This window comes from Bos taurus, chromosome 25 (assembly GCF_002263795.3).
Source record: "Bos taurus isolate L1 Dominette 01449 registration number 42190680 breed Hereford chromosome 25, ARS-UCD2.0, whole genome shotgun sequence".
Taxonomy (NCBI): domain Eukaryota; kingdom Metazoa; phylum Chordata; class Mammalia; order Artiodactyla; family Bovidae; genus Bos; species Bos taurus.
Window position 1 is genome coordinate 32,946,272 of NC_037352.1, and position 27,483 is coordinate 32,973,754.

Here is a 27,483-nt window from a genome sequence, read left to right on the forward strand (position 1 = left end):
AGGCAGGCTGGGGACTGCTCTCCTGGGGACTGAGAGGCATCAATCTGGTTGCTTTAGGTCCTTCAGGCCTCGGCTGGGGCTGGGCAAACTTGTACCTGCACGATTGAGGCCAAACTTCATCTAGTGCCCTATCATCAAAAAAAAAAAAAACAAAACAAAAAAAAACGCCTTCCCCAATCTAAAGAGGAAAACAGCTACTTGGCACTTCTCCTTGGTGCTGGGCAAGCCTGAAGCGGCTCCTGTGGACCCTGCTGGGCCTTACCTCTTGATGACAAACTGGATGCTGTTGCTGGCTTCCAGGATCTTCCGGAGCTTGGCGATCCCAAAGCAGTTGGGCCTACGGAGGGAGATGCCTTCAGGCAGCCCCACCACAAACAGCTCCTCTGGGTACATCAGGAACTTGGAGTAGGGCACCTTGACAGGCTCCGAGATGCCAATGGCCTTGGCTGCAGAGATACGGCTGCTGTAGGGCCATCCAGATCTACGGGGCCACGAGCCTCGATTCCCACCTCCCATGTCTGCATGGGGGGGCCGGAGCCCTTTTGAAACTTAGCTCTCAGCTGAACCTTCCTGACCCTCCTGAGAGGTTAAGTACTGTCAGCCTCAGTCTTGTGGGTAAGCAGCCCAGAGCCCAGAGGGGATGTGATTTGTCTCAGGTCCCGGGATCCCTCAGGTCCCGGGGATGGGAATCCAAGTCAGCGGGACCCTCAATCTTACGTTCAGTCCACGCCCTCATGCCCTGGCAGTGCAGGAGAAACCACTGACAGCTGGTGAAACCTGGTATCGGCTCCACCCAAGTCCACTCGTCCCCGTGCTGCCAGAAAGGCCCTCTGGAAGCTCCCTCTGCCACCATAAATAACCCCAACCCCCTGTGTGGCCCAACACCATGCCTCGTGAACTGGAGAGATCTGAGGCCCAGGCCAGGCACTACCACTCACTAGTCGGGGGGCCTCAGACAAGCCATGGCACTTCCCCAGGCCTTGATTTCCCTCATCTGTAAAATGGGTATTAGGACACAGGGATTTTTGTGAGACGGGATGGGAGAAGGTGTGTGAAGCACCTTGCCAGCGCCTGGCCAACCACAGAGGCTGAATGAAGAGTAGGCTTCTCCCCTGCCTTTCTAGTAGGAAAGATCTTGCCATGCGTGCATCCTCCTGAGGACCCTGAATGAGGGTGTCTGTGGGGGACAGAGGGGCAGTTACAGCTGACACAGTGGCCTCTCCCAACTGAGGCTAAGGCAGACCATGAGTGTGAGTGTGTTGATGGAGGAGACAGCAGTGCTGTGTTTCAGAGGGTGGGGTTCTCCAGCAGTGCCTCAGTCTCCCCAGGTGGGATGTCTGGAGCTGAGGAGGGGGCTGGGCAGCAGCCCCTACAGTGCCCCAGCCCCCCCGGCTCCTCCCTGTTCAGGGAGCAGCTGGGCCGGGGGCCGGGGGGGTCAGTCCCTCTGATAACAGGGCAGCTGGAGGGAGACCCAGATACCCCCAACCCTGCCCGGCTCCTCGCTCACCGTATCGTGTGTTGAAAAGCAGCTCCACCTGCTTCCGCAGAGGCCGGATCACATCGCCGTGACTGTCTGGAAGGCAAAGGGCAGTTTGCTGAGCCTCCCCAGCGGCAGCAGGACCCTGCTTCTCAGCTCATGTCCCAGCTCTGCTGCCACCAAGGATGCCCTACACTGAGACCTTGCAAAGGGGAAGGGTGGTGATGGCAGATAACCTCTTTCCTCAGAAGTGGCCTCTCTGCAGACAGGTCCACAGTTCCTGCTTGCGAAATCGGGTCTAGGGCATCACCAGGCCTGAATGGAAGGTTCTGAGGCCTAAGGATGACCATGGGACTTTCTATGTGAATGTCACTCTCGACCAGCACAGTGACTTATGTATGTATGTATGTATGTGTGCTCAGTCATGTCCAACTCTTTGTAACCCCCTGGGCTGTAGCCCACCAGGTTCCTCTGTCCATGGGATGTTTCAGGCAAGAATACTGAAGTGGGTTGCCATTTCCTCTCCAGGGGACCTTCCTGACCCAGGGATTGAACCTGCATCTCCTGCATTGGCAGGTGGATTCTTTACCACTGAGCCACCGGGAAAGTCTAGTCAAGCACAGTGACTTAACTAGTGTGTGTATACTAAGCCTGCAAATTGAGTGTGCTGCCACCAGATGGCAGTAGACATCTGTTAAAATTTCAGAGTTACACTCCCCACTTTTGGGATTGGGAAAGAGACACTCCCCTCCTCTGACACCCACTCATTCCATTCCAGGGGCAGACACAGCCCCATCCTCACCTTGACCTCCCTGCCTGTCCTACTCCCACTCTTTGCAAGCTGGGAATGAGCCATGTTCCTGAGACTGAACATGTCTACTGGACCCAAAGCCAATTTTGTGCTTTCAGGCCTCAGTTCGACTTGTTCAGGAAGACTAAGCTCAGACCTCAGCCTTAAAAGTTTTCTGGAAAGAAGTAGGGTGTATATAAAACAAAATAAGAAAGTCTTACAATTTCTCTTACCAGGAACAGCTGCTCCTACCTCTGACCACATACCTCCTAGTTCTAGAAAACAGGTCTATAAACCTCCTCCCAATTCAAGTAGCCTATAGGACACCCACTCCCAAACCCAGTGTCTGGAGAGAGACAAAAGGGAGTTGTGGGACACGGGAGGGGAGGAGGCCTGGGTAGGGAGGGAGAGAGAAGTGGGAAGCGGACAATGCCTCACCCTCCACTGGCCTTTCCTCGGGCCGAGGGTCCTCGCCGGCGCCTTTGTCTGAAAGAGAAGAGGGAGCCATGCAGCCACATTCACCATCTCTGCACCTCCAAAGTGAGGTCGGACAGGCAGGGAGTGCAGGCCAAGACCGGAGCACGGCACAGTGACCCCGAGACGGGATCAGGGACCCCAGTTTTGTACAAGCACCCACCCTCGCCTCCACGTGAGCTTTCGAGACCGGACACCTTTGGGATGCGTGGCCTGGAGACCAGCCCCACGCCACCCCATCCTTCCTTCCACTGCCTCCAGGCTCTGCTCCAGGAACAGAGGAAACGCAGCAACAAGACAACGCCTGTCCTCCTGGCGTGACGCCAGACACAGCACGTGATGTCAGATGGCAGTGACGCCATAAAGACAGACAGAGGCACAGGACTTCCCTGGGGGTCCAGTGGTTAAGACTTTGCCTTCCAATGCAGGGGTTGTGGGTTCGATCCTGGATCAGCACGCCCACACGGCTCATGGCCAAAAATCCAAAACATAAAACAGTAGCAATATTATAACAAGTTCAATAAAGTTTTAAAATGATCTGTATACAAATAAAAAAAAATCTTAAAAATGGAGACGGATAAGGGGATGGGGATGTGAACCTATCTAAGGTCATAAGGTTCCGGGGCCTCTGACAAGGTGACTTGGCCCTGGCAAGGACTCAACCTTGTCCCCAGATGTGGGTCCAACTGGCAGCAAAGACAAGGCACAGGGAAAAACACGGGAGGTTAGGGCTTAGGCTGTAAGCGGGATGGGGGAGACTGGCCTTGGGGGGCACCGGGGAGAGGAATACGTGGGTCGGATCCAAGTGTCCAGGAAGGAGAGGGACACAGGCAGGGAGAGGGGAGCTGTGCCTGTGGGAAGGATGGCTGCAAACTCAAGAGAACGACAGATTTTGGCAGCAAGATGAGATACAAGTGCAGACAGGAGTCGGGTGCCGGGGCGGGACCTCCATCAGCAGCGACTCTTTGGTGCCAGCACTGGAGGAAGGCACAGGGATTTTCAACGCTTGAAACAACCGGAAGGGAACCGCGGCTTAGGAAGCTTGCCCTGTGTTGCCAGGTGCTGTTCCACATGGGGCCAACCCTTGGACGGCCCCTTTTCAGCCCACAAGGCTGGGCCGAGGAGGAGGGGTGGAGCAGGTGGATCCCAGGTCTGCTCTCGGCCAGCTGGTGGAGAGGATGCTCGATGAGAAGGGACGCGGGGACTCCCGTGACAGGGAGAGCTCCCATGACGTGGTCAAGGCCCCACTCTCTTGGTGCGGGAAAAAGGGAGCCTGCTTTTCAGATCACCAGACGAGCTGGAGCCTTGGGGCTCAACCCCGAAGGTTCTGGAAGGTTTCATCTCTGCTCAGCCCCTGATTTTAAAAGGGCCAGAGCTTTAGGACTAAACTTTCGTCAGGGAAACAGGTACGTTGTGGGCAGTGGATGCTGGGCCCACCTGACTCCGCCTAGACAGGCAGTTCCGAGATGACATCAATTCCTGGAAACAGTGATGGAGGGTGACCAGGCGGATCACCAGCCCAGCCCCCAGCTCCACACACACAGCTCCCCGCTTCCTGTCTTCTCCCTTGTCCCCTCCCCTGCTTCTGTCCCCAGCCTTACCCAGGTGCTGATCCCCAGGGCAGCCCCTAAAAAACACCCCACACGCTAGGCTCCATCTCAGAGACTGGTCCCCAGCGAACGCAACCCACAACACAATCCTGGGGTTGTGACTTTCTCCTGTGCGTTTCAGCGCAGTGTTCCAGTCTGTCAAGGCCATGGGGAACATCCTTCTTGGACGGATGGACCATTCCTCCCCAGGGATCTGCAATCTGCATAATCTTGCTGCCTAAGGTCTCACCAATACATGTTCAAGGAGGGACCGAGCCCTCCAGGACACTGGGGGAAATCTTGGAGGCTGGGATCCCCCTAGAGCCCCCTTTTCTTGCTTGAAATTCAAATAACTTTTTTCTTTTTTCTTGGCAGTGCTGAGTAGCATGTGGGATCTCAGTTCCCCGATCAGGGGTCAAACCCCGTGCCCCTTGCATTGGGAGTGGGGAGTCTTAACTACTGAACTGCCAGGGAAGTCCTCAACTACCTTTCATTTAAACTGAAAACACTACTTAAAACTGTGTTTAGAGTCGAAACCCTTTTGTTTATAAAAGTCATAAGGAGCTTCTCCAGCCAGCCCAGGGTCAGTTGGAAATGTTGATGGCATAATGAGTCGACCCACTCCTGTGGCTGACCCCACACGGGGTCCTTTCTGAGGGCTCACAGTCGCCCATGTAGACATCCGTCCCAGAACTGTGCCTGGGACTGAGGCATAGTCCACCTGTCTTTGCTTTGGGCAAAACCTCATCTCCAAGTCTGTCGTCAGCTCATCTTTTTCCGCCGTGACTTTTCACATCCTATAGACAGCAGATCGAAGGTATTACCTGGAGACCCATTCACCCACAGCAGACCTGGGGACCCTCGATACCTCCTCCTGCTCTGGACTCCCAGGTCCAGGTCACTCTCCTGTTTTCCAGCCCGTTTTTCCTGACAGGGAAGACGGAAGCAGACGAGCAGCAGAGACGCTCTGCCTTTATTCTGTCACCACCCATCTGGGCCCGTAGGAAGCCTTCTTATTTATTTTTCTAGTCATTTGTTTATTTTTGGTGGGGGAAAATTAAAAAGTGCAGCAAGGCATACAGAGCATGGTAACCAACCCTCATGGACCCACCAGCCGGAATGAATATATGTGAGGAGTTTGTCATATTTGCACATGATTTTTTAAAACATTAATAAAACATTAGCGATACTATTTTTACATTTCAAATTTGGAAAAATGCTATATTGTCCATATCTTTTTGCACTTGCTTCTCACACTGAACATGATGAGCTTTTTTTTTGCACTGTTCATTGAAATACACCTACTATGCTTTTGCATGGTGTCTTTAAGTAACACCCCCCCTCCACCCCACCAGTCCCCATCCCCCCATCAAGCCCAAACTTGACATCACACACAAGGGTAACAAACTCCAGCCCTCTTCCTAAAGTTTCCTGCCCTGGCCCAGCAGCCCTTGTTACAGAGTTTTCCAAACTCAAATCATTTAAGGACTAATATAATTTTCCACCATATCTGGAAACCTCGTATAATTTACTATTTGTCTTTCTAATGACTTACTTTTCAAAAATGTTAACTATGTGTAATTCTTTTTTTTAATTAAAAAAATTTTGGTTATACCTCATAGCACGTGGGATCTTAGTTCCCTGACCAGGGATTGAACCCACAGCCTACGCAATTGGAAGTGTGCAGTTTTAACCACTGCACCACTAAGGAAGTTCAAATTCTTATTCCTTATTACCTATGATAACATCTGTTGATAATGGTTGGAGCCGAGCGTGTGAGATTCATTAAATTATTCTCAACTTTTTGTGGTTTTGAACATTTCCGAAAAACAAAACATGGAGAACTCCACCCTCCCCCTGCTAATCTCCACCTGCCCAATCATTCCTCTTGTCTAAATTATCACAAGTGTCTGTCTTTCTCTCTAGCCGTCTAGCATCTATTCTCAGCTCCCACGGTCAGAGTGGGTGAGTGTGCGTGCTCAGTCATGTCCGACTTTTCTCGACCCCATGGCCTGCAGCCTGACAGGTTCCTCTATGCGTGGAATTCTCCAGGCAAGGGAGTGGGTTCCCATCCCCTCCTCCAGGGGATCTTCCTGACCCAGGGATCGAACCAGGGTCTCCCACACTGCAGGCAGACTCTTTACTGTTGGAGCCACCAGGGAAGCCCCGTAAACACTAGACCGCCAGGGAATTTCCCTATTTCCCTATTGCTTTGCTTACTGTCTGTCTTCCTGCACTGGCATGTCAGCACAAGGGCGGGGGCTTTGCGGTCTGTTGGGTTCACTGCTCTGTCCCCAGCACTTTGCATGGCACCTGGTACATAATAGGTGCTCGATAAATAGCTACTGAATAAATGAACAAATTTATCCACATGGGAGCTCCTGGGAAAGACAGAGTAACCAAGCTGAATATAACTCAGAGCCTAGTTCAAGTTTTCAGAAAGGAACCTAGCCTGGCTGGGGGAGTCAGGCATATACTGAGTTTCTTCTAAGGGGGGCAGTCAATACCCAGAAAAATCCCAGGGAGGTGGGTTCCAGCCCATCTCTTTTCTGTTCCTGTTAGTTGCTCAGTCGTGTCTGATTCATTGTGACCCCATGGACCATAGCCTGCCAGGCTCCTCTGTCCATGGGATTTCCCAGGCAAGAATACCGGAGTGGGTTCCCATTCCCTTCTCCAGGGGATCTTCCCCACCCAGGGATCGAATCTGGGTCTCCCACGCTGCAGGCGGATTCTTTACTGTGTGAGCCACCAGAGGAGCCCAGCCCGTCTCTTACCAGTCAGCATCTCCATCCCGTAACCAGAATCTTCTGAGGGCAGATGTCCAGGCATCGAGTCTGTCATTTCCTCAGAGGCTGGGGAAGGGTCTGGAGGCAAAACTCCACATGGTGAGAGCATCTTCTGTCTGTCCCACCCTACCGTGGTCCCCAGGGACCCCCAGCCCTGCACACCCCTAGAGCAGGACCCTACTGGAAACCTCCCCTTGGACTCTGGGAGGGTAGCTGTGCCAGGGGTCAGCGGGAGCCCAAGGGGCCCGGAGCCCTGGATTTACCACCATACTGACCCTCCAGAGGCCAAGGACATGCCCCACTTCACAGACGTGGAAACTGAGGCCCAGAGGGATCCAGGTCTGGAGTCAAACTCAAATCTTATTTCAACGACCTTCTCTATTTTCTTTTTTTTTAAAAATTCTTTCCATTCTATTTACTTTTTGGCTGTGTGGCATATAGGACCATAGTTTCCTGACCAGGGATTGAACCTGTGTCCCCTGCACTGGCAGTGTGGAGTTGTAACCACTGGGCCACCAGGGAAGTCCCTCTGATGACCTTTGCTTCTCCCCACTCTGCCTCGCAAATCCCAGGGAATCCAGGCCAGAGACGTGATGGCTGTGGGGACCTTAAAGAAGGTCGGAGCAGAGACCTGACTCCCAGCCCAGAGGGCAGGGATGGCTGCAGAAAGCACCCAGAATGCTGCACCCTTTCACGGTCAGACCAGACCGAGACACAGTGGCCTGGAGACACCTTCTTGGCCAGGGCAGGTGCTAGAGAGACAGAGTGGGTCAGCCCAGGAGGGGACGTGTTGGTTGCAGCGGTCCCAGGGCCTCCGTTTTGGGAGCTGCTCCATCTCTGAAGGTTCAGGTGTGGGCGGCAGGATCAGCCCTTACCTGGGACGGTGACCTGGATGATATCTGGATCCTCTGGCTCGATTTTGATGGGTCTCAGCCCACCCAGCTCCCCGGAGGTTCCTGCGAAACGAGGAGGAGATGAGGGATCCGGTCATGTGGGGGCACGAACTTGGCCCGGTAAGGTAGGTCACTCCTGAACACTCCCCTGTCTGGGACTCATTAGTAGCGCCAGAGAAAGTCAAGTCAGCTCTGGTGTCTGATCTATAGGCAGATGCAGCATATACACCTGGCCACTGAGACTGGAATTGCCAAGGATGAGGAGGCAGTGGTAGAATCCTACACAAAGCCACCACATCCCACGTGCCCCTCCGTGGCCCCCAGCCTGCTCTGCAGCTGGGAAGGGGGGACAGTGGTGAGCAGAGGAAATTCCTTAGTCCTCCGGGAAAGACTGATGGGGGGAGAAGGGGACGACAGAGGATGAGATGGCTGGATGGCATCACTGACTTGACGGACATGAGTTTGAGTAAACTCTGGGAGTTGGTGATGGACAGGGAAGCCTGGCGTGCTGCAGTCCATGGGGTCGCAAAGAGTCGGACATGACTGAGCGACTGAACTGAACTGAACCGGGCTCATAGTCTGAGCCTGCTTCCTGCCCAAGGCACCCACCGCTCCGGACGCACGCAGTGGGTTCCAGCTCCTCACCTGGCCCGCAGTCTTCGGAGAGACTGCTCTTGTCTGACCTGTGGGAAGGAAGTCGAGAAACGACATGGCATCACCCCCTGTTCTCGCCCTTTGAGCAGTCAGGGGGCCTCAGTGGCTGCCAATCCAGAACACACCCCTGATCGCACCGGCTCCCACCCCAGCAAGACTCCCAGGGCCCCGTCGCCCAGGACAAGTCTCCTGGCTGCCCCGGCCAAGGCCCTGCTCCCTCTCCTGGGGTGACCTACCAGGCGCCCACCTTGCCCACCTGCTGGCAGCTCCTGAGGCCTGGGTCTGGCCAGTCTGGGAGCCCCACAGCTTAGCACGGGGTGGGGGTGTGATCAGGGCTTGCTGGGGGGCACTGAGCTGTAGGGACCACCAGCCTGGAGGGGGTTGCGGGCTCTGGCGGGGGCGGGAAGTGAAGCTGGGGAGGGTCCTGGGTTGGATGATTCAGTTCATTCACAGAGCACCGTCAGGGCAGAACCAGACCAGACAAGTGGACTCCGGGACAGATGGCCCATCCCTGGCGCCCAGGAGCCCAGGGCCTCCGTGCGGACATTGGTGAAGGGTGACCAGGCCATGAGCAGAGTGCAGGGCCTTGTGGCCACGCGGGGCAGACGCCGGTCTAGTCTGGGTGGCAGGGAAGGTTTCTTAGATCCCGAGGGTTGACGAGAGTCCTCTGGGTGAAAGGAAATCGGCAGAGTCTCTGCTCCTTCTGGGTCCTTTTAGAGTCTCCCGGGCCCGCAGTGGGGCGGGGCACACGGTGTCTATGTGGAACGGCCCTGTGTGGGGTGTCCAGGTGGAGGGAGCCGGCCTGTCCCTGCTCCTCCCCGCAGAGGTGGGGTGGGGACGGCGGACGGCCTTACCGGGTAGTCCCAGCCAGATCCAGGACGGCAGCACGGGCCACCTCCGTAGAGGCGTCCTCTGGCGGGCTGGCCGGCTCCAGCTTCGTGGGGTCTTTGGTAAACTTGTTCCCTGGTGGGGAGAGCCAGGGAGGGGCAGGGTGGTCAGGCAGGAGGCTCGCCAGCCTTCTCGGCCTGGGGGGGGCGCCTGGGGGCAGTTGCTGGGGGGCACCCCTCATGTGTGGCCTGGCCTCCGCCCCTCCCTGTGGTCTCCATATCCAGCCAAACTGGGAAGGGGTCCAGGGAGAGAGACCCCTCCTGGGACGAGGAGTAAGGATGGCAAGGATCTCAGAGGACTGGGCAGGAAGGAGAAGCTGGAAATGACCACCCTGACCGCACATGTGCTACTGGGGCTCAGGGAGCCCTTGGGAAAGGGGCTGAGTCTTCCCAAGGCTGCACCCCAGGACCACCCTCTACATTTAGTTATCCCAGGAACCCAGAGCACCAACCCAGAGGACGGAGCTCTTACCATTTCACAGATGTGGAAACTGAGGCCCATCTGACCTTGCCCAAGGTCACAAAGCTGGGGGGAGGTAGGGACCCAGATATATTGCACCCCAAGATGCGAGCTCCCTTTGCAGTACCCAGCAGAGCCCACCTCTTTTTCGTGAGAGGCGACCCGCCCACTGCTCAAGGCCTGGGCACTTGGGTTTGCATCCAGACCCCGGAGTTCACTAGCTGGACTTCAGGGAAAAGAACAGAACCCACTTAAGAGACTATTGAAAACTAAAAGTTAAAAATGCTAACAGCTGAGGACAGTACCTCTCACATGTTCGCATTTGACAATATCTGGGGCTGGGTGTCCTGATGGTCTGTCTGCACCTGGGAGCTGGGGGCCCCCATGTCTGCCCCAGAATGCAGAAGCCACCCCCAGGCTCCCTTCCCACACCAGGGTCTGGTGTCATGGCAGCTCAGGCACTCAGGGGCATCAGCTTGGTGGCTTTAGAACAAACTGGACAGTCCCCACACATACCTGTGAAAATTCGCTCGTCGAACATCCTGGGGAGAGAGGAGAGACGGGCATGAGAGGGGAGCCGGGCTCAGGCCCCCTCTGTGACGGTCACTCTAGTCCCACACGCAGGCTGCAGCTGCAGACCTGGGCACCAGGTTGGCCGCGTTTGGGGCAGGAAAGGGCACGGTCCAGAGGAGCCAGATAACCGCCAACAGCCAAACACCCCAAACCATTTCTCCACAGTCAGGGGAGGCATCGATTGGCCAGGTCCTGGGGGTCCCAGAGGGTCCAACCTATTCATCGCGACACCCGGGGGCGTGGGGGGGGGGCTTCCTACAGAACCCCAGTTCTCCTTGGCCACAGTTGCTGGATAACTCACACCTCTTTCCCCCAGGGCTCCACACCCTTTACCCACCAACACCCGCGTCTCAGCGACGGGAGATCCCGATCCCCCAGCACAGGCTGGGCTTGTTCCAGATTGTAGCCTCGTAGGGTGACGCATGGGACCTCTCAGGGGTGTCTCAGAAGCCTACAGGACCCAAGCAGGGAGGGGGTCGGAAAAGACTTCCTGGAGTTGAGGATGAGGAGCTCAGGTGAGAGGCCAGAGGTGGGCCAGGTAGAGACATGGGGGAGGGCTGGCAGTTACACGTGGCCAGCTGGAGGTGTCCCAGGGGAGGTGACCAGCCTGCAGCGCTGTGCCCAGGCAGGTGGTCTCTACCCCATGGGCAAAGGGAGCCTCCAGGAGGGCACGGCACCCTTAGATCACTCCATCAGCACACAGAGAGCGGACTGCAGCGGGGATGGCTGATGGCCCAGGGGCCACGCAGGGACTCCTGAGTCATTCTGATAAGACACCTGGAATTCTTATTCCAGGAAACAGGATGGAGTAAAGGTCGGCAAGGCTAGCTGCCTGCCTCCAGGGCTGCTGTTCTGTCTGCTTTGCTCCCAGCCCCTACCAGAGTGGCCCCCAGCAGGCTGAGGAGCTTCACGCAGCTGGTCGGGGGGCAGGGGGCGGCTGCAGTACAGCCTGTGTGCCATGGAGTGGCTGGACAAGGGGCCAGGGCCTTGGGTACTAAACTCAGGCTGCAGAGGCGACATGGGACAAATGAAGGGACGTGTGTGTATGTTAGGGGCTCAGTCGTATCTGACTCTTTGCAGCCCCACGGACTGTATAGCCCGCCAGGCTCCTCCGTCCATGGGATTCTCCAGGCAAGAACACTGGAGTGAAACAAAAGGGGTTTAAATGAAGAGGGGAATGATTCAGTAGTTGTAGAAATAATATCAGATTATTTCTAATACAACAACCCATACACTACATGAACTACCATGAAAACTTAAACAAGATAAGAGTCTGAATGGAAGATCTTATAGTTTCCAAGGGATTTTGAGAAATTTTTGTGTTCAACATTTGGAAGGCTGTCTACTATTTCAGTTGATATAACTTCTCCCTTTAAAAAAAAATATAGATGTGGATTTTCTGTATAGTTCTGTTATTTCCTTTTACCAAGATTGTTGACTTTTATGATAAAATTCATACAAGATTTTATTTCTTGGTAACTTTGGCTTATACAACTATCTTTAAACCCTTGAGCAATCTGTATACAATGAAGAGGTTTCTGACATTTATTCTTACACTCATTTGTTTGACTTTAGAATTTAGGCACATTTACTTCTGTTGTTTTGAATCTCTTTAGAGCTGCGTGTAGATAGCTTTTATTTCTGTGCATTTAAAATAATCCATTTAGAAAATATCTACATGGTAAAAATGAGAAGAAATAGAAGTGTATTTTTTCATGAACATTTTGATACACATTTCATCAAATGTATTGATTAACCAATTTCTTACACTGGTTATAATCAGTATTTGATTCAGAGAGAGGGAAACATTCATTATTATACTGTATCATCATTTTTATCCCATCCTTTACAAATTACCAAGGTTGGGGCTTTCAAAATTATACTTTTATTATGGAAAAAAATTTCAACTCCCCCAAATCATAAACTTGAACAGAATTGAAGCATTTTTTAAAATTACTTGAAAAGGAAAATGAAAGCTTATTGTAGAATGCTTGTATTTTCTTTTCTCTCTCTGGAACCAATATATTTGCTGGCAGCTATTGTATTAAAAAATAAAATATATTTTCACTATCAAAAAAAAAAAGAACACTGGAGTGGGTTGCCATGCCCCTCTACAGGGGAATCTTCCCGACCCAGGGGTCGAACCCGGGTCTCCTGCATTGCAGGTGGATTCTTTACCCTCTGAGCCACCAGGGAAGCCCCCAAAAGGAACAGATGTATGAGTCGAAATACCATGGGACCCAACAGTGCCCAAGGTGGACCCAGAGGGAAATTCAAACAGAGACAAAAAGGTTGGTGACACAGGGCAGAGCCTGGATGGCTGGGGCAGTGAGCCCCCAAGCAAGATGCCTTCTCTTATTCTGAGAGGCCTCGGCTCCTCCGATGCCCCTGGAAGCTCATGCTTGTCGGGGTCCCCGAGGCTGAGCAGCAGCTGCAGGGAGGAATTCTGGGGACACCTGCCTTCTTCTCCGAACCACTTCCTCAGCCCCACCCGGCAATGGGAGGCCGCCAGCATTAATGGTGGTTTTATGATCTATGGTCACATTTCCTTATCAGGGAGCACAGGGGAGGGGGCTTGAGACCTCGGCCTGCAGTTCCTGGTAGAACTGGAGGCAGCGGGCAGATGACAGGGAGAAGGTCTGATGTGGGAAGCCCCTAAGCCCCTTACTCACATCCATTTAGTCTCCAATCAGTGTTATGAGGCTTGAACAATCATCGGCCCCATTTTACAGATGAGGCAAGTGAGGCATGGAGCAGTTCAGGAACTTGCCCAAGGACACACAGCTGGGAAACGGTAGGGCCATTCAAACTTAGGTTGTCGGCACTGATACGCTCAAGTACTCTTTTATATGGAGGGAGATGAGGTCAAGGGAAAGGCCTTGTGTTTGCTGAGCAGCTACTACAGGCCAGGTACGTTAGGTCCATCTCCTCATTTTAGGATGAGAAGAACCTGAAAGGTGGGGCATCACTTTTTAAAAAAAATATTTATTTGGCTGGGCCGGGACTTATTAGCGGCATGTGGGATCTTTAGTTGTGCAAGCAAATTCTTACTTGTGGCATGTGGGATCTAGTTCCCTGACCAAGGATCAAACCCGGGCCCCCTGTGTTGGGAGCGCAGTCTTAGCCACTGGACTATGTCAGTGGGGGGTGCGGGCACCATTATCTCTGTTTTTACAAATGAAGACACTGAGGCTTAGAAGAGAAGTGCTATTCAAGGTTATCACACAGCGTGTGATTTCAAACCCGGTCTGCCTGATTCCAAGCCTCCTCCTCCAGGAAGTCCCACAGGCTTGCTGCTCTGATGCCACCAAGTCTGTACCTGGAAACATGTTGTTTTGATTCTCCCAGGACTCATCACAGGAGTGACCATCACTCCTGGGGGCAGGTGAGGACTGTGCCTGTTGTTTCATGAGGTCCTCAGTAGAGCTCAGTGAAGGGCTCGGCCTTCAGGAGGCGCCTGGCAAATACTAGTGAAGGATTAAACGAACTACAGTTTGGATAGAGGGAGATGAAGGTGAGTTATTTGTGTCACAGCGAGGACGCAAATACCACGGTCAGGCATGTAAGGGGTCACAGGGATGTCCTTGCTGCTTTCTGCCCCACCTCCCTTGCTGCTGCTGCTGCTGCTGCTATGTTGCTTCAGTCGTGTCCAACTCTGTGCGATCCCATAGATGGCAGCCCACCAGGCTCCCCCGTCCCTGGGATTCTCCAGGCAAGAACACTGGAGTGGGTTGCCATTTCCTCCCTCGCTACCAGGAGTCAACTGAAGGCAAAGGACCCAGGCAGCAGCAAGAGAGATTTAAGCTAGACAACAGTAGGCACTTCCTGAAAGAAGGGCACTTGATTTCAATTCACCTCCAGAGTGATTTATCAAGTGGGATCCCCGCCCCAGGGAAGGGGTTCAAAGGGCACAAGAGGCAGCTCAGAGGTGGTCCCCCTGCCACCGTGTGACGGCAGGTGGTGGGGGCGCTGATGGGGGGAAGAAGCCACCTGCTGCCGGAGGGGTAAGTTCTTTCTGAGTGAGGACAGGGGACGGCTTCCAGGCAGGAAAGGGAGCCTTGAAAGACAAGACAGGTGGGAAGGAGGGTGGGGAGCAGCGCCAGGCAGAGGGAAGGGTTTCAGCAAAGGATGGAGACAGGTGAGGTGGCAGGAGCTCAGAGAACCAGGAACGAAGGTGGAGAGAAACCGAGGTGTGTATGGAGGTGGCTGACAGACGACAGCGTGGCACCCTGGGAGCGGTCACATGGTGAAGGGTTCTGAGAGGGGGTCCCCCACCATTAGAGCTGGCTTTCAGAGTCACCACCCGCAGTGGCAGCGAGATGCCTGCCCAGCTCTGGGCCATGCTCAGCCTCCTCTGCGGGTGACCCCTCCTCTTCCCAACCCCAGCCTCTAACACGGGGATCCCAGGGTCCAATGTGGGCCCTCTTCTCGTCTCACTTCTATTTCTCTCCTCTGCCCTGTGATCCCTTCCTGGACCACACTGCCAACTCTCGAGATTTCTTATAGTTTTTTTTTTTTGGCCATGCTGCGCGGCATGAGGGATCTTAGTTCCCTCACCAGGGATTGAACCCAAGCCCCCTGCACTGGGAGCGTGAAGTCTTAACCACTGGACCACCAGGGAAGTCTGCAACTCTCAGATTTCTATCTCCAACTCAGACCTGAGCTTCTGACCTCTCAGTGGGGCTTCTGAAAATTTCATCTCCTGAGCATCTCCAAGATGAACTCAAGCAGCCACGTGGGGGTGATCCTTCTTTCCTGCCCCCCATCTCATTTCCATGGTCCACCCACCAGCACACGCCATCGGCATCACCGCTCAGATTTGATCCCCAATCCAACCACTTCTCTCCCTCCGCGCGTCATGCCAACCAAGCCTGAGGCCACAGCCACCAACTCACACTAGTCTCCCCCAGCAGCCAGGCTGGCATCCAGCAACCCTACAGAGGTCTTTCCCAAAGTTCCAGAACAATTCCATGCTCTCAAAGACAATCCCCACCCTCTGGAACCCCGGGTGTCTGGGCTGCTCACTGAGGTCAATTCTTATGCCCAGATACTGCCCAGCTGGGTGCGGGTGGCCATTCTCAGCCTCCAGGTCTGGCTTAACCTATGGGACCTTCAGAGGCCCCCTGACCACCTTCAACAGGTATTCAGCCCCCCTCCACCACCATTTTTCCTTTCTCCCATGACTCTTTATTTCCTACGCTCTAAGAAATCAGATGGCACGAGTCCAAATTTGGACAAGCACTTCCATCCATCCATCCATCTGTTCCACAGATAGGTACTGGCATCTCGCACATACCAGGGACTGCTGTGGGTGCTGGGGATTCGGCAATGAGCCACAGCCCCAGCTTACAGTCTAGCGCGTCAAACGTGCAAGCAGGCACGTGAGTCCACACGCATGGTGGGAGCGCGCCCCCAGAGAGCTCCCGGAACAGACGCCTGGGAGGGGGCCAATGCAATCAGTGCCGCTGGAGGCAAGGGGCTGGACAGAATGGCCTCTGGCCCCCTCCCTATCATCTCTAACTATTTAGGAGGAAGCATCCCAGGAAGGCTGGCCTTGCCTGGAGACGCTGGCTCGGCAGTGAGTTGAGCCGGGTGTGAGGGCGGGGTCCTCTGCGGGATTTGGGAGACAAGGCAGGGATCGGGGGTGGAGGGGTGAGGGGTAGGTCTAGGTCTAGGAGGCAGGGGCTGCCGTTCTGGAGTCCATCGTGCCTGCCCTCTCCCACCCATCTAAACCAGGGAAACTGATCCCGTGGAAGAGCAGGAAAGGCAGACAAAGTACCAGCAGGCAGGGCCACCCAATGGGAGGCGCAGAAGGCGAGGCTGGTCCATCCCACCCGAGCTCAGGGGGGGGCTCCCCTCTGAAGGCAGTTAAGGGCAAAGGCCTCAGCTTGTCTTCATTGCTGCTGTTTAGAGACACAGTCGGGTCCATCTCTTCTGTGACCCCACAGACTGTAGCCCGCCAGGCTCCTCTGTCCATGGGATTTCCCAGGCAAGAATACTGGAGTGGGTTGCCATTTTCTCCTCCAGGATATCTTCCTGACCCAGGGATGGAACCTGCGTCTCCTGCATCGGCAGTTGGATTCTTCACCACTGCTCCACCATGAAACCCTCGGGTCTTCTTTAGGGGCAGGAAAACACCTCTAAAAACTTAGCAAGTGCCCACTTGGGCCAAGCACTGTGGCTCCATTTTTCCACTTCATTCTCAGAAGAGGCCAGGAGGAGGAGGCCACACAACTGTCAGGGAATCCCTTCAATCACCCCACCCCCTTGTCACCACCCGAGGGCCCCGCTTCATGCCTGTTGTTCCCCCCTGCCCAGGTCTGCCACCCCGGTACCCCGAGCCCAGGCTCCCCTGCTCCCCGACCCCTACCTCTTAATGACAAAGTGGATGCTGTGCCGCTCCTCCAGGATCCGCTTCAGCTTGGGGACTCCGTAGGTGCAGGGGCGCTTGAAGGGGATCTTGTCTGGGATGCCCACGATCTCCACGGCCTCCGGGTCGCAGGCGATCTTCCTGTAGGGGACGGGGACCATGTGGTCCAGGCCCAGGGCTTCCGCTGGAAGGGCAACGTCAAGGCTGAACGCGGGGTGGAGGCCGTGGGACGTGCGGGGCCCCAGGGCCTGGTCATCACCGCCTCCCACCTCCCAGGCGTACCAACCACTCTGGCCACACAGCAGCCAGAGGGGATCCTCCTGAAATATGTCACTTTGCCCTTTGAAAAATGCCCATAGTCTCCCATCTCACTCAGCAGCAGCCAAAGTCCCACAAAGCCCTGTGTGACCAGAACCTCTGACCTGATCTCCCCCCTTTCACCGCTCTCTGCTTGATCGCCCCAGTCTCCCCAGCTTTCTCTTTTTTTCGCCATGTGAGATCTTAGTTCCCCGATCAGGGACTGAACCCGTGTCCCCTGAATTGGAGGGTGGAGTCCTAATCACTGGACCACCAGGGAAGTCCCTCTCCAGCCTCCCTGTTGCTTCCCTAACGCGCCAGGCACACACTCACCCCAGGGCCTTTGCATCTGCTCTTCTGTCTCCTCAGACACTCTTCTCCTGGATCACAATAGCCTTCCTTCCCTCCCTCTCCCCACTAAAGCGTCCTCTCAGCTGTCACCTTACCAGCCTAGAGCAGCCCTCCCATCACTCCCTAGCCCACCCTTTGTTTTTCATCCCACATTTATCATAACCTGACGTTACAAACACATTTATCTGCGCGTTGGTTCACTGTCTAGGGCCGGGCACACAGTAGCTGCTCCCTGTGTATCTGGGAGTCAATGAGCGGCTTCAGGAAGCTTCCAGGCTCATGCTGGGCTCTTGGCAAGATGCTTCCGGTCATACAGGTATGCCCTTTCCTCCAGGGAGGGGCCCAGTATGCTGCTCACTCGTCAGTGACATAGATGAGATGCCGCTGGAAGCTGACAGCTTTGCCAACAGCAGTGTAGATGGAATCTGAGCTTGGGAAGCGGTTCCTTGTTCTTTTCTTTCCGACTGTTTGGTGTGGTCCTGCCATTTCGGTCATTCACACACCCCAGCTTCTCCTTTCTGCTCTTTTTTAGTATTTTTAAAAATTAATTAATTAATTTGACTGCATCAGGTCTCAGTTGTGGCAAGCAGGATCTTTCCTTGTGATGCATGGGCTCAGTAGTTGACATGTGCGGGCTTAGCTGCTCCATGGCATGTGGGACCTTAGTTCCCCAACCAGGGATCAAACCCATGTTCCCTGAATTGCAAGGTGGATTCTTAACCACTGGGCCATCAGGGAAGTCACTTAGCTCCTCCTTTCCATTTATTCTCTCACCCAGTAGTTTTGAATGCCTAGTATGTGCTTGATGGTGCTATCATGGGGCCCCAAAGCCTGGGAGACAAAGCTGGGCCGGCTGTCCACTTCGCTCGTGCCTTGCCCAAGGGTGTCTCCAGCCTGTCCCAAGGCCCTGCCAGCTGCCCTCTGCCCCTCAGGCCGCCCGCCATCCTGGCCTGGCTCCTCGGGTCACGCCAGGCTTCATCTGCATCCAGACAAGTGCCAGCCCAGACCTGGGCTGCCTTCCCTGCCGTCAGAAACGCTGGGACCCGGGCAGGACAGAGTCCCCGTCCGGGACGCTCCCTGGGGCGCCGCCAAGACTGTTTCTCTGTTGACGCAGCCCAGGTCTGCGTTGGCGGCTTTGGCAGCCAGATCCCACTGTGAAGATCACACTTGGCTCGTTGTCTAATTAAACCCTCGAAATCTCAGCAGCTGTCAAACCATTTCTCTCTCTCCCCCCATTGCCACCGGTTCCCGAGCATCACCAGCCACCCCCCAGCCTTGGTACTTGAGTGATGGGTTCTTGGGTTTTTCGAGTCCATGTGAATCCAACTCCGCTTGGGTTCATCTGACTTACTGGGCCTGTCCTGCCACCAGCCTGGACAGAGACCTGGTTCGCAGAAGCCCCAGCTGCCGACTGCTTGGAAGGGGAGGATGGAGCCCCCACGTACAGTCCTTGAACCCTTGTGTCGCTTCAACCTCTCCTCAGTGGTAGAGACGTTGAGGCTTCCTGAAGGCTGGGGTCCCCTCATTCCTTTTGTTTTTTTCTCTTTGCACCCCCAGCCCCATCACTGGCCCACTTCGCCCAGAGTTGGGAGCTGAAATGGCAGGGGCGAGAACCAGGAGCAAGATCTGCAAGTCCTGGGTCTGTGGGATGCTTCAGGCATCCAGACAACATCCCCACCCACCCAGAGGGTCTCCCAATACTCACAGGGGGCAGCTTCTCCCCTGGGGAGCCAAAGGGACAGCTCAGAGGGAGCCCTGGCCTGAGCGGGGGCAAGGTCTCAACCACTTCAACCCCAACACTCCTCCTTGGGTTTGGCCATGGTGGTGGGCCCAGGTACTGGCCTTGGGGACAGGCGCAACATTCTGGAAACATCCAGCACACACAACAGGCTAAAGACTGGCAGCGGCTGTGCCCATGTGGTGAGGGCAGAACCCACCCACTGCAGATGGAGCCAGCCTTCACCAGCTATCCTCTCCCTGCTCCCCCATCCAGCTCACACCTGCCTGCGGAGGAAGGGGGGAAATTCAGTTGCTGAGAGCCCTCTGCAGTACCTGGCCTCGCTCAGCCCCACCCCAACACACCAGCCCACCAAGCCCACGTGATTCAAGTCTCCCCAGCCCCAGGGTGGATCAAAGAACACCTCCTCCAGGAAGCCACCCCTGACTCCCCAAGCCTGGCTCTGAATCATCCTCCCTTTCTAAGGCCCCCCACCCCTGCATGCTACTACACTCCAGCACGTACTACAGTATACCACCGCGTACCACCGCAGACACATCTTTAGGCACGTGCTGAAGCACCTTGAGACCAGAGCTGGTCTGAGTGCCCGACACAAGGTCGAGGGCTCAAAACGCATTACTGAGAAGTGAGCCAACAGGTCAGTGAGTGAGAACAAAAATGAAGGGAAGAAAGAGGGCTTCCCTGATGGTTCACTGGTGAAGAATCCACCTGCCAATGCAGGAGACATGGGTTCAGTCCTTAATGTGGGAAGATCCCACACGCCTTGGGGCAACTAAGCCCATGCCCCACTACTGGGTCTGTGTCCTAGAGCCTATGCTCCGCAACAAGAGAAGCCACCACAATGAGAAGCCCACACACCACATCTAGAGAGCAGCCCCCAAGCCTCGCAACTACAGAAAAGCCTGTGCAGCAACAAAGACCCAGCACAGACAAAATAAATAAATAAAACTAAATTTTTTTAAAAAAGAAAAGAAGCAAGTGCGATATGCGATATAGTAAGGACACATGTGATCTTCAACTCTGGTGTGCGTGTATATGTGTGCGTGTGTGTGTGTGTGTGAGTGTGTGTGTATACTTAGTCGCTTCAGTTGTGTCCGACTCTTTGAGATCACATGGACTATAGCCCACCAGGCTTCTCTGTGATAATACTGGAGTGGGCTCCCATTTCTCCTCCAGGGGATCTCCCCGACCCAGGGATCAAACCCGTATCTCCTGCGCCTCCTGTACTGGCAGGTGGATGCCTCACCGCTGAGCCACCTGGGAATCCTTCTGGCAAACTGCCAAATCCCTGGAGGGGGTCGTGGGAACTGCAGATGGGTAGACAAGTTGGACAGAAGTGTGGGTACGCTGGGGACCCATTACTTGTGAATGGTGTCTGAAGTAGGGGTGCGGTCTTGGGGGACTGAGCCCTTAATCTGCGGTGGGGGGTTGCGTCTGTAACTATGGGGAGTTAGGGTCAGAATTAAAACAAGATGTAGGGCCCCCAGCTGGTATTCACAGGGTTGCGTGGCATGGAAAACACTGATTTCTGTTGTCAGAAGTGTTGTGAGCAGAGAAAGAGGGTTTTTTTTTTCAGCCAAGCAGCGGGGGAGAGGAGCCAGCCAGGTGGCTCAGCGGTCATGAATCCACCTGCCAGAAGGAGACTCGGGTTTGATCCCTGGGTCAGGAAGATCCCCTGGAGAAGGAAATGGCAACCCACTCCAGTATTCTTGCCTGGAGAATCCCATGGACAGAGGAGCCTGGAGGGCTACAGTCCGTGGGGCCGCAAAAGAGTCGGACACGACTTAGTGACTGAACAACAGCAAGGAGGGGAGGGAGGGCAGTGGAGCCGTCTTGATTTGGGGCTGGTCTGGTTATGGTGAGGTCAAGGTTAGGGAGGACCGGGCAACTCCAGGGCACCTGGCAAGTGGCTGTGGACTCCCAGGGCAGTGCTCTCCCCAATCCCACAGCTGCAGCAGTTCCCCAGGCCCCGGACCCTCCTCTCTGTCCCTGTGGCTCTGGGTGGTGCCCCCTCCCCCAGTCTCCTCATGCAGAGGGACCACCCCCCAGGCGGCTGCACGATGCCGGTGAGTTCAGTGACACCACAGCTGCGAGCCAAGTGATCTGGGGGTACGTGCGTCACCTCATCCCACCCTGGCCAGGCCCACGCTGCATCTGATCAGCGTGGGGCTCACAGGCAGAGCTCCAGGGAGGCTGAGCCCATCAGTGAGGGTGATACAGGACTGCTGATGGGACAAAGGGGACCAGGTGGGGGAGGCGACTTGGGGATCCCAGGACTCAGCGTGAGTTTACAGGTCTGGCCCCTGCCTCCGAGCCAACCAGTGGCTGCCCTGCACGCTTGGCTGAAGCACCATCATGTGGGAGACCCCCCACCCTAGCCCCGGTTACCACCTGTGTCTGTTGCCCGGAATACTATGAGCTGACATGTGCTCTGAGCCCAGCTCTGGCCTGGGTGCCGGGGATACCGAGGGGCCAGGGCTGCCCGGGCCCCTCACGGGGACAGATACAGACATGGTGCATCAAGCATGCGACACGGAACAGAGAGGAAACCATCAGGGTTTTGAGGGCCCAGAATGAGTTTTGAAGAACAAGTAAGGAGTCTGGTCCGAAAAACCTGCAAAGGGCTCCCTGGGCAGGCGGCACGCCAGGAAGGGGGCAGAAATGAGGTGACGGGATATGGCACGGTGCAACGGGGAACTTGTGGGCATGCCAGGCCGACAAACATTTCTCTGGATGGTCCCCTAGATGGGCAGTCGCCCCACCATGCTTCCGGCCTGCCTCCCACAGGTGAGTCAGTCTGGGGCTATGCCATCAGTCTCCCCGCCCCCACCCGGGGAATCTGGAAGGGAAATATTGACACAACCACCCCCTCCCCAGACAGGAGATGACATTCGCGTTGACGGTGCGCGGGAACCAGCATATGGCTCCTGCTGTCATGTCGGGGAACACGAGTGATTGCCACATAATGAGCTGCTCAGCACGCTGCCGGGGCCACCCCGCGGCCCGCGCCGCCCACTCACCATATCTGCTGTTAAACAGGATCTGCACGCACTCCCGCAGAGTGTTGATGTCCTCGGTTTCCTTTATGAAGGCGTCCCATTTCTCTATCAAAACACAGGAGGGACAAGTGAGGCCCGTCTGAGCAGGGACCCCGCGATCTGGAGGCCGCTGGCCTCTGTCCACCCACCGCATGGGTGTGCTCAGTTTTCTGTGGTCCTGCCTGACTCTGTGCGACCCCATGGACTGCAGCCCCCCAGGCTCCTCCGTCCACGGGATTCTCCAGGCAAGAATACTGGAGGGGGTCGCCACACCCTCCTCCTCCAGGGGTCGTCCCGACCCAGGGATCGAACTCGTGTCTCCCACATTGCAGGTGGATTCTTTACCCACGGAGCCACCTGGGAAGCCCCCGGTCCGCCTCATGGGCAGTGCGTATCATGCAGGCGCAGCCAGTCCATCCTGGGCCTCTCCTGAGTCTCGACTTTCAAAACCTAACCGTCATGTCTGGTTCTCACTCAGCTTTGGCCCCTCAAACCCTCAGCCCTGCTGGCCTCTCCCACAGATCCAAAGTCTCTCCCTCAATTTAGCGTGAATCACTAAAGAGATCATTTGGTTCATTAAAATGATAAAAGGAACATCTTTAATGTATTAAGTAGCTATCTGGGCTAAGTACTTTATCCATATGTAACATCCTGGTTGGGGCTTCCCAGGTGTTCCTCGTGGTAAAGAACCTGCCTGCCAGTGTAGGAGATGTAGGAGATGCGGGTTCAATTCCTGGATTGGGAAGATCCCCTGGAGGAGGGCATGGCAACCCACTCCAGTATTCTTGCCTGGAGAATCCCATGGACAGAGAAGCCTGGCAGGCTACAGCCCACGGGGTTGCAAAGAGTTGGACATGACAGAAGCAATTTAGCACGCAGTATCCTAATGAATCCCTCAGAACAATTTGTAAACATAGATAGCAAATGCAGCATTATTTCCATTTTGTATGTGGGAAAACTGAGTCTCAGAGAGGCTGAGTAACTTGCCTGAGATCACCCAGCTAGCACCTGGTTTCTTAACGAACCTCTCATCAAAGTGAGGCTGAGACCTCCACAAGGCAAAGCTGCTGCAAAGTCTCACTTCATCCTGTTTTGGTATAAATGAATTCCACATTTTCCTGTCCCCTATACTGCCTGGTACTTTAAAAATGTGTCCACAGGACTTCCCTGGTGGTCCAGGGGCTGAGACTCTGGACTCCCAAAGTGGGGGGGCGCGGGGGGCCTGGGGTTGATCCCTGGTCGGGGAACTAGATCCTACAAGCCACAACTAAGAATTTAGGAGCCCCAAGTAAAGACCCTGCGCGTTGCAACAAGGACTGGCAGAGCCGAACAAACAAACAAATATATTCTTAAGAAGCCTCTCCCTTGCTTGAAAGGCCTGAAATTAAAACAAAAAACATCTATCCATCTGGCCACATATTTCTTGGACACCTGTTTTTTCACAAGGTGGAGTTTAATTCCTCTCTCTCCGTTTTGAGTATGAACTGGATCGAGTTCTTGGCTTCATTATTTTTTATGGCCATGCCATGCAGCTTGCAGGATCTTAGTTCCCTGAGCAGGGACTGACCCTGTCCGTGCCCCCTGCAGCGGAAGCATGGAGTCCTAACCACTGGACCCCCAGGAAAGTCCCAAATCCCTGGCTTCTAATGGGTAGAACATGGCAGAAGGGACAAGTAATTTCTGAGGCTGGGTCATAAAAGACATGTGGCTTCCTCCTTACTCTCTCAGATCACTAATTCCAGGAAGCCAGCTGCCACATTGTGAGGGTACTCAAGCAGCCCTGTAGAGGCCCACGTAGTAAGGAATATGAATCCTGCCAACAGCCACATGGGCGAGCTTGAGGTGGATCCTCCAGCCCCAACTGAGCCTTCAGATGATCACAGCCCCAGCTGACATCTTGATCAATGGCCTCATGAGAGATACCAAAACCACAGGCAGCTGGCTACACTGCTCCTGAATTCCTGACCCACGGAAACCATAAGGCATTGATGCTTGGCATTTTAAGTTTTGGGGCAATTTGTTACGCAGCACGGTGTAACTATTACATGTTGGTTTTACGCACAAGCCCCTTGTGCAGTGCTGGTCCTCCTACCTCTCACAAAGACTCAGGGGACACACATGCACGTCAGGAAGCAGCACCCCAGTCCTGGATCCCCACTCTGGACAGGGTGCTGCCACGGGCACTGTCCTACCTGACTTGTCGTGGACGATGGAGAAGAGGATCCGCTTAGAGGCATGGACATTCTGAATGAGAGGACCGCCAGGACCAGTGGGCTTCTGTCCTGGACAAGGGAGCAGAAAGGCACAGGTTCAAGGTGGGCCCTAAGAGGGGCTCCCCTAAATCTGGCCTGGGTGCACAGGTCGGGGCTCTGGGGTAACATTTCCCCCACCAGCAAGAACCCAGAACTGAGCCCCGTGATCAGGAACTCAAGGCAGCTTCGCTGACCAGAGGCCTGAGACATTCTGTAGCGGAGTCTGCTCTCTGGATGGCACAATCCCAGGTCACCTTTTACAGGTGGGGACACTTGTTTCAGGCATATAAGCCCTGTCCTCCGGCTCAGCCCACACGTCTGTGGAGGGGAGGGTGGGCTCCCTTTTTCTCCTTCTCGTAACTTATAATAAGCACCTACTCTGTGCCGAGCATTGCACTCAGGGCTGTAGTACAGTGGTTCTCAGACTTGAGCACCCACTGGAACCACTCGGCACACTTGTCAGTTTGCAGGTGGCTGGGCCCGAGAACGTGCACTGCTAACGTGCCCTGTCATTTCATCCTGATGACAACCCAGCTAGACAGGTACTCTCCATATCTCCATTTTACAGAGGAGGAAACAGGCTCAGAGAGGTAGAGAGATTTGCCCTGGGACACACAGCCACTTTGTAGAGGGGCCAAAATAAGGATACAGGTCTTTCTCATGCCCAGTTTTTCCTTATGTTTCCGGTATCCCTAATTCCATGCTGGGTACGCAGTAGGTGCTCATTAAATGCATGGACCTGATTAGTATGCTTACTCCCCACCTCCAGAGACTCCCCCGGGGATCCTCTTGGGCATCTCTTGTCCCAGGTCACAGATGACTGGGCGGAGGCTGGGGTCTGACGGAGTCCAAGCTAGGACGCCAGCTGCCCCACCCCAGCCCCTGGCTCCGAGACGCCTCCTGCAGCCCTGAGCACCCCGACCTCCCCTGGGAAGCTGCCCCTGCAGGAGTGACCTCTTTCCCACTCCCAGACTCAGGGGCCCCGGAAGCAGCTTACCACAGCAGTCTGGGAAGTCCTGGGCAGCGGGGGCCTTGGGCTCCGGCCCGGGCCGGCCGAGGCCCAGGTCACTGGGGCCGAGCGGGCAGGCAGGCGCCTCCTGCTTGAGCTCCCGCACGGCGTGGTTGGGGAGGGCCGTGCTGTACAGGAAGCTGGCCACGGACGAGGAGGTGGCAGGGGGAGGCAGGTCCTGAGGTGGCCCCTTGGGGGTCTGGCCGTGTAGGCCACAGTCCCGAGCCCCCTTGGCTAGCAGAGAGACGCCATTCAGCTCCACCAGGGCCTTCGAGTCCCGTCCGCCATCCTCGAGCGGCCTGGGTGAAGCAAAGGACGCGTGATGGCTGTGCGCCCCCGTCCAGCCAGGGCTATGTCTGCCCCCAGCCATCCCTGCAGAGAGCCTGTGAGGCACATGGGACGGGAGCTGGTCCTCGTTTACAGGCGGGGGTGCAGGCCCAGGGGGGGTGTGACATGTGCAGGGCCCCACACCTGGGCTCTCCCCAAGGCCCACCCATCGCATCCTTTCAGCTGCAGCCAATAGGCTTTCATCTCCTAATGCATCCCTCCTTCCCGGGCTCGTGTCCTGGCCTCGCCTAACCCCGATGGGTGACTCAGGCTGCTTCCCGGCTGACCGGGCGATCGGTACCCTCCCCCGCCCACCAGCCCCTAATGGAAGCCTTGCTTGACAACCCCAAGGAGCAGCACGATGTGGCTTCCCGCCTCCACACAGGCTGTTCCTGATACCTGCGGGGCTGCTGGTGCTATTTCTTCCCCAGCCGAGCCTCTCTGCACACAGAAGTCCCCAGGGAAGACTTCTGTGACCACACCTGGCTCGGAGCATGCTCTGTGCTTGCGTTTCTGCCTCACTCCTGGCATCAGACTGGGAGCTCTTACAAGCAGGGTCCCCGGTAGGGATGCTAAAGTCCCCTCCCCTCCGGCCGGGCCAGCGGCCATAGCACGGAAGCAGGTCATCGCCCGGCCCAGCCCCCACCGTCCGGCCACTGGCTCTCGGCCACTCCCTGGCCAGCAGCCTCACTCACCTCTTAAGCTTGAAGCGGATCCGGTGGCTGTGCTCCAGGATGGCCATGAGGGCCTTGGGGTCGTATTCGGCCGGCCTCCGGAAGGCCAGGCCCTCAGGTAGCCCCTGCACGGCCAGCAGCCCCGGCTCCCGGAGCAGCCGCTCGTAGGGCAGCGGCACCACGCTGGCCCTGCCCAGGGCCTCGCCTGCGGGCACGGGGGGTGGAGGAGAGAGGCCTGATGAGAGGGAAGCCAGGCCGGGGCGGGGGCCGGGTGCGCCCCAGAGCTGGGGCCGTGCTGAGCCACTCCCTACGGTGCCAGGCCCCCAGGAGATGGACCCCACAGGCCCTTTAGCCTGCAAACCTCACAGAGACTGACCCCCCTGCAGGTACAGCAGGCGGGGGCTGTGGACGGCCCCGCTGCAGTCAAGGGCCACGGCTGCCCATCAACAGGGTCCCCTGGCTTCCCTGCCACTCTCTTCTCCAGGCATCTGGGTGGAAGGGAAAGCAGGGCCGGGGGCTCAGGCAGGAGGGGAGGAGGGGGCGGTGAGAGACGGAGGACACACAGGGGAAAGGCAACTGCCACAGGGAGGAAGGAGAAAGGAAGAGAGAGGGTAGGGCAGGGGAGGGAGAGAGGAATGGAGACGAAGCGAGAGGCAGAACAGACAGGCTGAGAAGACGGGGAAGGGCTTCCCTGGTGGGCCCGTGGTTAAGACTCCGCACTCCCCATGCAGGGGCGCAAGTACCCCCCTACCCTGGCTGGGGTGCTAAGTAAGACACCACACTCCACATGCTGTGGCCAAAAAAAAAAAAGATGGCGAGCACGAGGGAAGGGGGGACAGAAGGG

General features: G+C 55.7%; 1 protein-coding gene across 11 annotated transcripts in view; it reads right to left on the reverse strand.

Annotated features, from left to right (window-relative positions):
- The window catches only part of GTF2IRD1 (GTF2I repeat domain containing 1), a 117,966-nt gene that overhangs the window by 41,201 nt on the left and 49,282 nt on the right, over window positions 1-27,483 (reverse strand). For 9 of the 11 annotated variants that reach the window (XM_024984741.2, XM_024984740.2, XM_024984738.2 and 6 more), the window contains 13 exons: window positions 26,661-26,844; window positions 25,627-25,937; window positions 24,570-24,659; window positions 22,360-22,443; window positions 16,954-17,137; window positions 10,527-10,552; window positions 9,518-9,626; window positions 8,619-8,692; window positions 7,992-8,072; window positions 7,105-7,194; window positions 2,706-2,753; window positions 1,508-1,573; window positions 263-446 (listed from right to left, as the gene is read on the reverse strand). In XM_024984741.2, coding sequence (XP_024840509.1) covers window positions 263-446; window positions 1,508-1,573; window positions 2,706-2,753; window positions 7,105-7,194; window positions 7,992-8,072; window positions 8,619-8,692; window positions 9,518-9,626; window positions 10,527-10,552; window positions 16,954-17,137; window positions 22,360-22,443; window positions 24,570-24,659; window positions 25,627-25,937; window positions 26,661-26,844 — 1,531 coding nt within the window. The remainder of the gene's footprint in view (window positions 1-262; window positions 447-1,507; window positions 1,574-2,705; window positions 2,754-7,104; window positions 7,195-7,991; window positions 8,073-8,618; window positions 8,693-9,517; window positions 9,627-10,526; window positions 10,553-16,953; window positions 17,138-22,359; window positions 22,444-24,569; window positions 24,660-25,626; window positions 25,938-26,660; window positions 26,845-27,483) is intronic. The other 2 variants (NM_001191468.3, XM_024984739.2) reach the window with 1 other exon arrangement.